Source organism: Paramormyrops kingsleyae, chromosome 25, assembly GCF_048594095.1.
Source record: "Paramormyrops kingsleyae isolate MSU_618 chromosome 25, PKINGS_0.4, whole genome shotgun sequence".
Classification (NCBI taxonomy): Eukaryota; Metazoa; Chordata; class Actinopteri; order Osteoglossiformes; family Mormyridae; genus Paramormyrops; species Paramormyrops kingsleyae.
In genome coordinates, this window is record NC_132821.1 from 19,832,067 (window position 1) to 19,844,502 (window position 12,436).

Sequence of the window (12,436 nt, forward strand, 5' to 3'; positions counted from 1 at the left end):
TTTCAAGGACTCCAAAAAGTGTGGGTATTCTGAACTGCCACTTGGCGCATAAGCACAAACAACAGTCAGGCCCCGTCCCCCCACTCGAAGGCGAAGGGAGGCTACCCTCTCGTCCACTGCGGTAAACCTCAATGTACAGGCGCCCAGCCAGGGGGCAATAAGTATGCCCACCCCCGCTCGGTGCCTTTACCCGCAGGCAACTCCAGAGTGGAAGAGGGTCCAACCCCCTTCAAGGAGATTGGTTCCAGAGCCCAAGCTGTGCGTCGAGGTGAGCCCGACTATATCTAGCCAGAACTTCACAACCTCGTGCACCAGCTCAGGTTCCTTCCCCATCAGAGAGACATTCCATGTCCCTAGAGCTAGCTTCTGCAGCCGAGGATCAGACCGCCAAGGTCCCCGCTTTTGGACACTGCCCAGCTCACATCGCACCCGACCCCTATGGCCCCTCCTATAGGTGGTGAGCTCATTGGAGGGTGTGTGTGTGTGTGTGTGTGTGTGTGTGTGTTATATATATATATATTTTTTTTTACAAAACTAATGAGAACCATATGTAGGGGTGTCAAATGGAGGAAGTGTTTTTTTAAACAATCCAAGCATCTGACCCCCCTGTTTTCAGTGTTGTATGTTTTAATGGGACAAACAGCCCCTGGTTTCTGGATAATTCCCTGGATTACAGTGTAACTTTCAGGTCATAAATACAGCACAAACCTGACCGGAGTGATGAGGTCATTGAAAAATAAGAACACTTCCATTATAATTTTTAAATTTAATTCTACCATACCATTCAAAGAAAAAAATGTAGTCACAAACGTGTCCTACTTTTATCTGTGGTTTCTATACCCTGGTCACTTTTCTCTTAATAATAATTATTAAAAAAAAAAAGAGCCTATCTGATTTGGGTCCCAGTTACGAGAGTGGAATGTACCTTGATGGACCCTCTCCTTATCGTTACCATGACAACTCCTTTCAAAACAAAGAAAAAATGGGAATAAGGGAATAAAAATCGGATAGGACGGGACGGGACGGGAGCCAGGGCCAATGACGACCAGCCTCTCCCAGAATGCCACACAAGCACTCAGCTGGTGAAACAAACAACAAATGAACACAGAGGTAGAATGAGCACCAGCACACAAAGGAGTCCGGGGGCTGTCATGTGGCTCCCTGGCTATCCCGTCGTTTCTGCTAGGCCCGGCCAGGCCCGGCTCTGAAGGGCACCTGTAACGGGCTTCATCAGCCTGCTGTGTCTCGTCGTGGTGAACACTTGTACGAAGTACTGTCACATTCTTTCAGGGTTGTGCACCCACTCAGCCTGCAGGGAGCACTCTCCTGCCTCAGACGGACACTGCCCCCACCTGGGCCATGCTCTCCCGCTGGCCCTTCTTCTTGAGCAGCTGGATCCGGTTGTGACAGTAGAACTTGATGGCCCTCCAGTCCCTGCGGTTGCTGACCAGCAGGGGGCAGTGCTGCAAACAGCGCTCACAGTCAGCCTTGGCCGGGACTCGCAGCTCCATGATGTTACGCGTCAGGTGGGCCTCTACGGCTGCGCGTTCTGCCTCTGACCACGGCCGCTTCAGTACCCCACGCTTACCTGCAGGGGGCACCGCATGCGTCATCAGTGCTCACACTCACCCTCCCTCTCAGACACACACTAACCCTTCCTAAGACCTTGCTGTAGCCTGGTACACACACACAGACCCCTGTTTACCTGAAGGGGAGACCATAAACACAGTTTGTGTGTACAGTGAAACCACAAAAGGGTGGGGTCCCAACGACTGGGCCACAGAGGGCCAGAGCATGTATGAATCTGACCCCAACTTATGGGCACAGAACCATATGGAAATGGAGGATGCCACACAAATAGACAGACACACCAAGACACACACACACCCAGACAGACAGACATGCACGCGCGCGCACACACACAGACAGACAGAGACACACAGATGCAGACACACACACACAAAGACAAACACGTACAAAGTCACAGACACACACACAAAGGAGGGAGGGCTGCCCTCCACAGCCTCGCCACCCATTACACACGCAGGCAGTTAGAGAAATACATCACAAAGGAAATGCAAACATTACAGAGAACAGACTGTGGCGTACACACACACACACACACACCCCTTCCGCACACACAGACCCCTTCCACACATGTATACATACACACACACACCTCCCAGACACACACGCACAAACACTTGGCGTGCCTAAATAATGTGATCTATGGAAACCCAGACACACACACACAAACACACACACACCTGGCGTAGACTGGCCACTGCTCCGCTTTCGGGTAGGGGGGGTGGGTCCACTGGAGGCGGGGTTGCCGCCAACCTTCTTCTGTCGCGGGGAGCGGCTGCTGGCCCCGCCCTTTTTGGCCCTACCCTCCTTGTCTTTGCCTGCCGTTCGTTCCCCCTCCGATTCCTCTGAGAAGGAGTCTGCCGAGTTTCCTGACATCACTGTCAAGGGAAGGTGGGGGAGCAGACTGTAAGGATCTATGAATCCAGTTTACAAGAACAGAAGGGACCTGACCCTACAGCCATGCGTGCAGTCCTGGGGGGGAGGTTACAACTTTTACATACCCCCTGCGTTAAAATTAAGGCTGCTCCCAGTGTGTGCGTGTGTGTGTGCACACACATTGTATTAAAACTACAAACCCTAATGAACCTCGCCCAAAGCCTGTCCTAAGTCCCACACCCAAACCTTTACTCCACTGCCACTCACCATCCAGCTCCAGACAGATGTGGTGCAGGCTCATTCCCCGAAACAGGACGCCGTCCCGCTCCCCACACAGCACCACCCGGGCCACGCGTCCCATCAACCCCGGGTCCTGGCCAATCCCAGCGCAGCTCTGTGTCACATGGTACTCTTTCTGCAAGAAGTTCTCCAACCGACGGCAGGGGGCCTCGCCGCCCTCGGTGCCCCCGTCCCCCTCAGCCAGCAGCAGCAGCTGCGTCAGGATGGCCACCTGCCGCCGTAGCCGCGTCTGGGTCAGCGCCCGAGGGTTGCGGGTCCCACTGGCACGTGCCAGGCTTCGCAGCAGGTCGGTGCCCCGCAGTGGTGTGGCCGGCGAGTGGTAGGGCCGGGCAAACATGTAGGGATTTTGGGGATCCACGCCAACACCTGGCCGTGTCTGCAGCAGCAGCTCCAAGCAGGGCTCGCTATGGGGAGGCAGGATGAGTGGCTGCACGCGGCCTCGCTTGCCTTGCACGCCCACCCGGGGCAGGTGGGGCAGGACCTGGCGCTCGAAGGGCGACAGCGAGGCTTCCAGGGGGGTGAGGGCAGGTGGGGCACCGGGTGGGGCCGAGGCAGGGCCCTGGGGCCGTGTCCGCAGGCGATACTCCTCTAGAGTGAGCTTGGAGGCCTCGCACTCACGCCGCCGGTTGTAAAGGATGAGGAGAGCCAGGCTGGAGTGGCAGAGCAGCCGCCAGGCCTCGGCCGACTGGGGGGAGCGCATCAGCGAGAGGAAGGCTGAGTGCTGCAGCCGGCGCAGGTACAGCACCAATGCTGAAAGCGAGGAGAGCAGGGGCAGCATGTGGGGCCGGCCGCTGCAGTGGGGATGCAAAACCAACAACTTTATTCAGGATTCTCTGAGAAAGTAATTCAGCAAATACCGACACTTCATCAAGACAAGCCACTTCTGCTGATCCATGTGAACCATGATCACAGCCTTACTGCTTAAATATAGAAGCGCATGTATATATGACATAATGTGATGTGAAAAGCATGGCTCATGGAAATAGGGGGAGGAACCTCACCTGGACACGCCTCCTTTCTTCTCCTCCCCAGCACTCTCCTCTTCTCTCCCATCTGCCCCCCCCTGGGGCTCTCTCTCCTTCAGCGCCTCCTCTGGCTGTTCCTCTTTAGGTCGTGCAGACTCCCCTGTATTCTCCTCTCTCTCCCTCTTCATCCTGCGCACGCCTTTCCTGGGCGGGGTCGAGGTCCCGGGGCTCTTCTTTGGAGCGACGCCAGGGGCAGGTCCCTTTCTGGGAGGCGTGGCCGGTACAGGGGCCGGGCTCTTCCTTGGTGAGACAGAGAGGGCGGGGCTTTTCCTGGGCATAGCTGAGGCTAGGGTTGAGGCCGGAGGGGAGATCGAGAGTGACACGGGGCTGGGCTGAGGGTCCCTAGGGAAGAGGCTGGGTGGGGCAGAGGTGGGCGGGGCTGATGGCAAGCAGGGGGCAGAGCCTGCCTGGGGGAGAAACTGGGCACGCTCCATGGAGGCCCTCACCTCAGGCTGCTGGGCATGGTGTTTCTCCAGGTGGCGTGCCAACGAGCGGAAGTGGCGGCCACAGTGCATGCAGCGCTGCCGCTGCCCTGCCCCACCCACCACAGTTGCGCTCCGCCCCACAGCCACGCCTATACTGTTGTTGACGATGGTGGCAGGAGGTGCCGGAGTGGGTGGTTTGAAGAGGGGCCGAGGGCCGGAGCTTGGGGTTCCGGCACAGAAGGAGAGTGAACGGCCAGCTGTCCGTGGCGGCGTCTTCTTCCTCTTAGCTACAGAGGCAGCTGCCTTGCGCCGCCTGCGCCGCCGGAGCATCCGTCCCCGGTGCTGCTCCTCCACACGCACATCCTCCTCTTCATCCTCGTCTTCCTCGTCCTCAAAGTCCTCGTGGTCTGAGTCGCTGGCTTCCGAGTGGGAAAGTGGTGAGGAGGAAGGGGACAGGGACCAGGACGGGGTGAGGTAGTCGGACACAGCTAGGGAGAGAGACACCGGGCCAGGCTCCTCCTCCTGTGGATGACAGCAACACGCTCATGTGTCTCCTCTGGCCCCCAGAGAAACAGCCACTCCTACTGCTCAGTGACAAGCACCAGCATGACGCATCGGGATGAGTCCAGGAGGAGGGAGGAGAACAGACTGGCCTATCAGTACCTACAGGGGTCTGCTACCAGCTGTAAAAGTCCTTATAGCCCAGCAGGACTGCATCTTCATGGTACCATTTCTCAACCTGGTCCTCAGGGACTCCCAGATAGGAGTAAAAGTGTGGACGGTCTAGCAGTGAGATGAGAGGAAGCAAAAACATGGACCATCTGGGGGTCCCTGACGACCGGGTTGAGAAACACTGCTCTAAGGGTAAGGTGCTTTCACACCGCCAAAATTGTTTTCTGGAACCAGAACCTTTTTCCGGAGCCAGGAACTATTGCCATGTTTACACCGCAGGAACTTAGCCCGATTATAGTTCCATAACCATTTTTTTAGTACCTCCAGACAAGTTACTTTTCATTCAAACACAAACTACTGGGGAGGTGCTTGCAGCAATTGCTTGGTGATTGGTTGACCACAAGCAATCCAAGTGCTAACTTGGAACTTGCGTAGAAGTGCAGAAAAAGAGAAAATTGAGCAGATGGAATTATTTAATTTACACAATTACAGATAATGCATCATTTAACACATTTTGTCGTGTGTCTCCATATTTCTGCATCGAAAAATTTGATCGCTAACCAATATACTTTTTTCCCTCCCCAATATCGCCAGTGCTGGTGGGAAACTTGCCAGCACTTATTAGTGGGATAAAGTTTCATCGTTTTTTTATTCTGTGGAAAACAAAAGATCAATCTGTTGGCCAGCTTTAATAAGAATCATAAGAAAATGTCATGAGTCGTATAGGCAAAATATAAAGAAAACGCCGTGTCCCGTTTTGATTGCGATTGACCACCCCATTAACTAACTAATAACTAACAAAACAGCTTATTTGTCCTACGTTGTTTTGGGGTGGTGGTATACTATCATATGAAATTATGTGTGAAGTTTAACCTATGAACTTTTTGCATCTCCCATACTTATTTGCCATAAATGCTCCAGTTTCTGTTGTGTGGTGTGAATGCGACACGCAAAAGTATGCAGGAGCTACAAAAGTCCCTAGCTGAAACAAACCAGGAACTTGTAACAAGGAACCAGGTTCTGGAAATTCAGCATAAAAGCGCTTTAAGGGACACAGGGCAGCAGATGGGCCAGTGCTGGGTGGGTTTTCTCACCTTCTTGATGTTGTTCTCTGGGTCGGAGCTGCACTCGAAGGCACTGGGAGAGACAACGCTATGGAAACCCTGCGGTGACACAAGAACATTATGACGAGCACCACCACTGAGAATCTCTGCTGCATGAGCAGTGGGGAACATGATTGTTATGATTTCCATTGATACCTTGATGATTCTCAAGATATCCGAAAACATTTAGTTGATTTATTAAGTTTCCAAAGGTAAAAAAAAATTAATTCTATCTCACTGCACTTGAGATCATGTAAAGTCCAGTGGTAATGAGTAGTATAGTAATGTGTACACTTTACATACCATGGCATTTTCTCCCCATTCCGTCAGACTGTAATCCACCGTAATCTCCTCACCCTTAGAGATGTCTCGGATCGCTATGACGACAAGTCGAACCTGACTACCACAATGCACCTCTCTAATTCGGCAGTTTGGAGGAGGTGGGTAAAGGACGGCCCCTCTGGCCCCACTCCCACCCTCATCCCCCAGCTCTGAAACACTGCAAGACAGAGAAAGAGACAACACACATCAGTCAGAAGGAAACCCAACAGAACACACGTGAGGCAGAAGGAAACCCAACAGAACACACGAGGCAGAAGGAAACCCAACAGAACACACGAGGCAGAAGGAAACCCAACAGAACACAAGAGGCAGAAGGAAACCCAACAGAACACATGAGGCAGAAGGAAACCCAACAGAACACACGAGGCAGAAGGAAACCCAACAGAACACACATCACTCTGAAGGAAATCCAACAAATGCTGAACATAAACAAACCCTACAGAACAAATCACCCAGGACCAAAGCCATAACCAAACCTTACACTCATCTACCAGAACCAAACAAAATGTACTCTTTAGTAAACATATCAGCATATACCCTATACTAGACCCAGAATGTTTACATCTGCGCACTGCAACCAATGACACCATATTTATCAATCGTAAACACAGAACTGCAACTAGAATTATGCTGTAGTCAACACACATCAGCAGCCTCAAAAGCTAAAAGAACAATTACAGTCATACACTGGATAGCTTACACCACAATCGAGCATAGCCTCACAAGGCCAGGGCTGCCTGCTCACACACCTCCGTCAGATGCTTACCACAGCTGAGAGGGGTCTGTCAGGTAGTAGGAGCCTTCAGGTGGGGCCAGCCTGTCCTCCTCCCCCTCCTGGTACTGGCCATCACCTAGAGCAGAATAGTTGAGTCTATCACCTATGCAGAAGCCACAGACCACAAGCGGACAGGTGTAGACAGATCCAGGCATGGAGCCAGCGCCGTAGCAGTACCTGGGCAGAAGCTGTGCTCTGACATACTCTCCTCCTCATCCTCGGTGACAAAGACTCGATCACACATCTTGACGGGCGTCCCCTTCCTCTTTCGGCCACAGACTCGCCTGCGTGTCACAAGTCCTGGTTAATGATCGATTAACCAGTCACATGAAGTTCCCAAATGAACCAGTCACCAACACTGACCTCTCCATCACTGTGGTGCAGTCGGTGGCCAGCTAACATACCACACCCATTGCGTAATGAAAAGCAAACCTGGGATATCTGCACACTTACAGAAATAAGTATCCCAGGCCTCTGGACATCATTCCGTTATAGAACAGGAATCACACGAAGAAAAGTTCATGATGTTTAAAAAAGCCACCATAGACCCCCAGTGATCTATTCAGCAGCAAATGAGGCTCCTGCACAGATGCAGTTTGGCCTCCGCTCGAGTCTGTTCCTTAGCATGAAGGTGCCCATTGTGGGTCTCTTCCTTATTCCACCGGCAAACCACTTCAGTCCTTGGTTGTAGCTTCCTATTCTGACTTTATGTCCACATCTCAATCAGACCTTGTACCATAAAGTTGCACTTAAACACTTTATACTCTGTATTTGTTACACTCTACCAATGTGACAGATCACTTTGAAGGAAACCCAACAGAACACACATCACTTTGAAGGAAACTCAACAGAACACACATTCCTTTGAAGGAAACCCATCAGAACCATCATCCAAACCAAATGTAGAGCATAAACAAATCCTACAGAACAAATCACCTGGGACCAAAAGCCATCACCAAACCTGTCACATATCTACCAGAATCTTCAGCCCAATTAAAATCTAGATCATTTTATTGGGATTGCTATGTAACACCAACACAGTGAAGCATGAGCTGGTGAAAGCCTGCCAAGAATAAGTATGTTAACCTGTTGGGAGGAAAGATCAGCACAGAAGTTGGTAGAAGTTTTGAACGTCTGTTGAAGATCTACAGACACATTGATAAGAGAGTCAGTTGTATCTCTAACTACCTGTACAAATCCATTGTTAAAAAGAGCTACAGCAGACAGCAGCCAGCTTTAGTGAGAAATGCTTTGGTTTGGGGCAAATAGCGTCTTTCTGAAGGTGGCAGTGAGCAGGTCCCCCCAGCCAAAACAGCCGCTGGTATTTGCATGTTCTTTGAACAGAACAGACAACTGCAGGCGTCCGCTCACTGCATGGAAGCTGCCCCCTTCACTGTGGCCTCAGTTTACTTGTGGATTCAACAAAACAGCAAGTCAGATTCAGAAGAAGGCGGGCGACACTTTGCTGGGGGATATGTTGGGGTTCTGAAGCTTGAATGTTGTCCTCAGTGAGGGATAAAGGACACAAGGTGTTTGGTTGGACTGAACCAGCAACTCAGATCTTAACACGAGACATGCAGTAAAAATAGACTCCCTCACACACACACACACACACACACACACACACACACAGGTTTGTAATTATATCTTTTTGGGGACTCTCCATTCATTTATATGGGGAAAACTCTACTTCCCGCATGACACCCTTAACCCCAACACAGTAACCAAACAAAATTGGACCTTTGGCATTTCAAGTTTTTTGATTGCATTCACAGATCTTTGTGGAAACCCAAAAAATGGTCCCCACATCATCAAAATAACCGGTTTTTATTATATTGTGGGGAACATTTGGTCCGCACAATGCAATATAAACATAATCCACACACACACACACACACACACACACACACGCATGCACAACACACACACTTTTGTATTCATATCTGTGTGGGGACCGTCCATTCATTTCCACAGGAAAAACCCTAAGCCCAACAATGACGACCTTAACCCCTAACTTTACCTATAAGTAACCAAACAAAATACTAGACTTCTGGCATTTTAAGTTCTTTGATTGCAGGCACAGATTTTTATAAAACTGAGTTTCCTCTTGTGGGGAGTGAAAAACTGGTCCCCACAATGCAATATATGCATAACCCACACACATGAGCCATTCTCAAACAAGCAGCTGCACACTGATGTTTCCTCACACACAGCCTCCCTGCCCCCCTCAGCATGGAAACAGACACACACTCTTTCACACAGACAGACACACACACTCTGCCTGCTTCCCTTTCATTGGACATTTTCTCTCAGTAATCAAGTGCACACAAGCACAGGCTCTCTCTCTCCAGCATGCACGCACACTCACTCACACACACATTCACACACACGCAGTGCACTACCCCCCCATGTGACATACCCACCCACACACACACACACACTTTCCTTTCCTCCTTCTTTCATAAACAAAGTGGATGTACAAACACTCCCTTTTGACTGTCTCAAACACACACACACCACCCCCATCTCTGTGTCTCAAACACACACACACACACACACACACACACACACACCCCACCCCCATCTCTGTGTGCCTCAAACACACACACACACCACTCCCATCTCTGTCAGCCTCATACACACACACACACACACACACACCACCCCCATCTCTGTCTGCCTCACACACCCCTCCCCCCGCCTCTTACACACACACATATGCACGCACGCACACACACACACACATCTTCCTGTCTCTCCCTCTCACACACAAACACCTCCCCCTGTCACACACACCTCCCCCGCCTCCCTCCCGGCACCCACTACTCCCCCTGCTGCTCCCCCTCGCACAGACACACACAGACACAGACACACACAGACACACACACACACACACCCCTTCTCGTCGGCTCCTACACAGTGTCTGCATGAAACACACTCTTATCAGCTGAAGCGTGATCCTAAACTCACCATGTCTCCCTCACACAGCCGTTGTTTTCTTCCCCTTCTCATCTCACACACTCTTCCTCTTTATTGAAACACACACACACACACTTTTGTCCTTCACACACACACACACTCCCCTGCTCTCGTGTGTTCCTTTAAAATACATACACCAGTTGTCTCACACACACACAAACACTCTCTCTCGTCCTACACTATTCTCTCCGCCCTCTCCTAACCACACACACACACATACACACACACACCCTCCCCTTGTCTACCCCTCTCACACACGTACTTTCTCTCTCTCGCTCTCTCTCTCACACACACACACACACACACTCTCTCTCTCCCCCTCCCCCTGCTCTCACACACTGCTGTTCTCTCTCTTTGTCACACACACAGTCTCTCTCTCCCTCCCATACACACTCTCTCTCTCTCATGCAAACACACATACTGTGTCTCCCTGTCACGCATACAGCAGTTTCTCCCTCCCCCCTCACTTACCCATCTCTCCCTCCCTCTCTCGCTCTCTCTCTTTCGCTCACTCTCTCTCTCTCTCTCTCACACACACACACACACACACACACACACACACACACACACACACACACACACACACACACACACGCATACACACACACACGCATACACACACACACACACAGACACAGACACAGAGCGCACTGTATGAACCGTAAAAAGCCAGTCACTCTGTTAAATATATTACAGTTATTGGGCCGGTTTAGTGCTGTATCATCTATCAGTTAAAAGTCTTAACAAATACATCCAGCTAGTCAGGAAAAGACAAACTACGTTCCGCTCCAACTATCCGGAGAAAGCGCCGTATGTCATGCATGACACACAGACACAGAGATACACACTCAGACGGACATGCATGTCTGTACTGACGCAAACATCCTCTCTCACACACACACGCACAGTCACAGTCACGCACAAGCACAAGCGCGCACACACACACACATACACACGCGCACGGTAAGAGAACGGTGTGACACGCAGTGGCTCCGCACGGCGTCGTCGCCCCCCTCACCCCAGCGGAGGCGGCGGCTTGCTCCCTTCCCCGTCGCTATCCAGGGTCGGAGGCTCCCGGTAGTCAAACAGCGAGCGCACGGTCTCCGCCATGTTCCGCTGGCTGGCGCTGTCTCCTCCGCTTTCAGCCCGTCCGCACGGAGGTTATTCCAGGCGCGTCCACTGGCCGAACACTGGGGGGACGAGAGACACGGCCGGGATGCACAACAGTGCGCATATGCCACAAGTTCAAAGACAGCAATAATCACGTATTTAGTAATTTTATTGCCAATCAATCGCCGCTCTTTTGACAAAATTTGTTCCAGCTGCGCATGTCGGCGTTATTTCGGGCACACCATGTTCCCTTGTTCACCGGAAGAATGGTTGCGTCCAAAGAGGAAAAAAAAACATTTACTGCTTTAAACTAGAGTTGCCTTTTCCAATACTAGTTGTTCGTCGCTAGTATTTTATATTGTATCTACCCATTCGTAGATATTGTCAGCACATGCTGATATGGAATGAAAGACGGACTTACAGCCACGGTGACTGCAAGATATTCCTTGATACGCACGCACAGCTAAATAACTTACACAGGCAGTTTTTTTCGCTCGACACTGCCCTCTCCAGCACTGCCGGGGTAGTACAGTACAATTTCGTCCGCTTTTCACCATCTCTGCAGTTACAATAAACAACCACACGGCGCCGTGACTGCTCTATTTAAATATTCATTCTCCGTCATTATCCAAAACAGGGATAATCTCTCCATTAATCCAATACCACTGTGATTGCCTGGCGTTAAAGGACGATTGAATAGGAAGTGGTTAAATAGACATAACATATGCTGAGTATTTTTTTTTGGATGAACGTAAGTCTACGTGACTCTACAAATTGCACAACTACATCTGTGTCAGCTATATCACCCTGAGACCCCACCCATTCATTTATGTCCATTGAAGTGGACATTTTATTTTTGCATCTATCTTTTCCTCCAAAGACAAATAACCTAAAGTTGAAGGACACGTTTTTCCTTGGGTCATAGGAGGATATATAGGAAAACAGTATGCAACCTTCTTCCTGTGCACAGCCACAAACACAGCCTCCTCTCTCACACACACATATTTACTCTCGTCACCCTCTCCCTCACACACACACTCCCCCTTTCTCCTCCACTATCAAACACATGACACGCTTATTTTCAGAGTCAGAAACTTAACAAAATTGGCCTAATTTAGTGGAAAGAATATATTATTCACCGTGCTGTCACTGAGTTTAAAAGACATGGCTGACATTTCAACTTTATATTTGTAATACATTTTATATACACATATCCTCAAACATAATTCAGTGAACAAAACA

General features: G+C 50.5%; 1 protein-coding gene across 4 annotated transcripts; it reads right to left on the reverse strand.

The window, feature by feature from the left end:
* Nucleotides 1-751: 751 nt before the first annotated feature.
* Nucleotides 752-11,704, reverse strand: LOC111853626 (uncharacterized). 4 transcript variants are annotated; one of them, XM_023830753.2, is made up of 10 exons: nt 11,616-11,704; nt 11,103-11,274; nt 7,283-7,389; nt 7,097-7,181; nt 6,292-6,487; nt 5,980-6,048; nt 3,765-4,735; nt 2,731-3,554; nt 2,268-2,465; nt 752-1,588 (listed from the first exon to the last, which is right to left on the reverse strand). In XM_023830753.2, exons 2-10 carry the CDS (start codon nt 11,192-11,194, stop codon nt 1,332-1,334), a joined length of 2,799 nt encoding a protein of 932 aa, XP_023686521.1. In that variant the 5' UTR covers nt 11,195-11,274; nt 11,616-11,704; the 3' UTR covers nt 752-1,331. The 4 variants fall into 4 exon arrangements, with proteins under 4 accessions (XP_023686521.1, XP_023686523.1, XP_023686522.1 ...); XM_023830755.2 differs by having other exon boundaries at nt 11,671-11,687; XM_023830754.1 differs by having other exon boundaries at nt 11,103-11,674.
* Nucleotides 11,705-12,436: the final 732 nt, after the last annotated feature.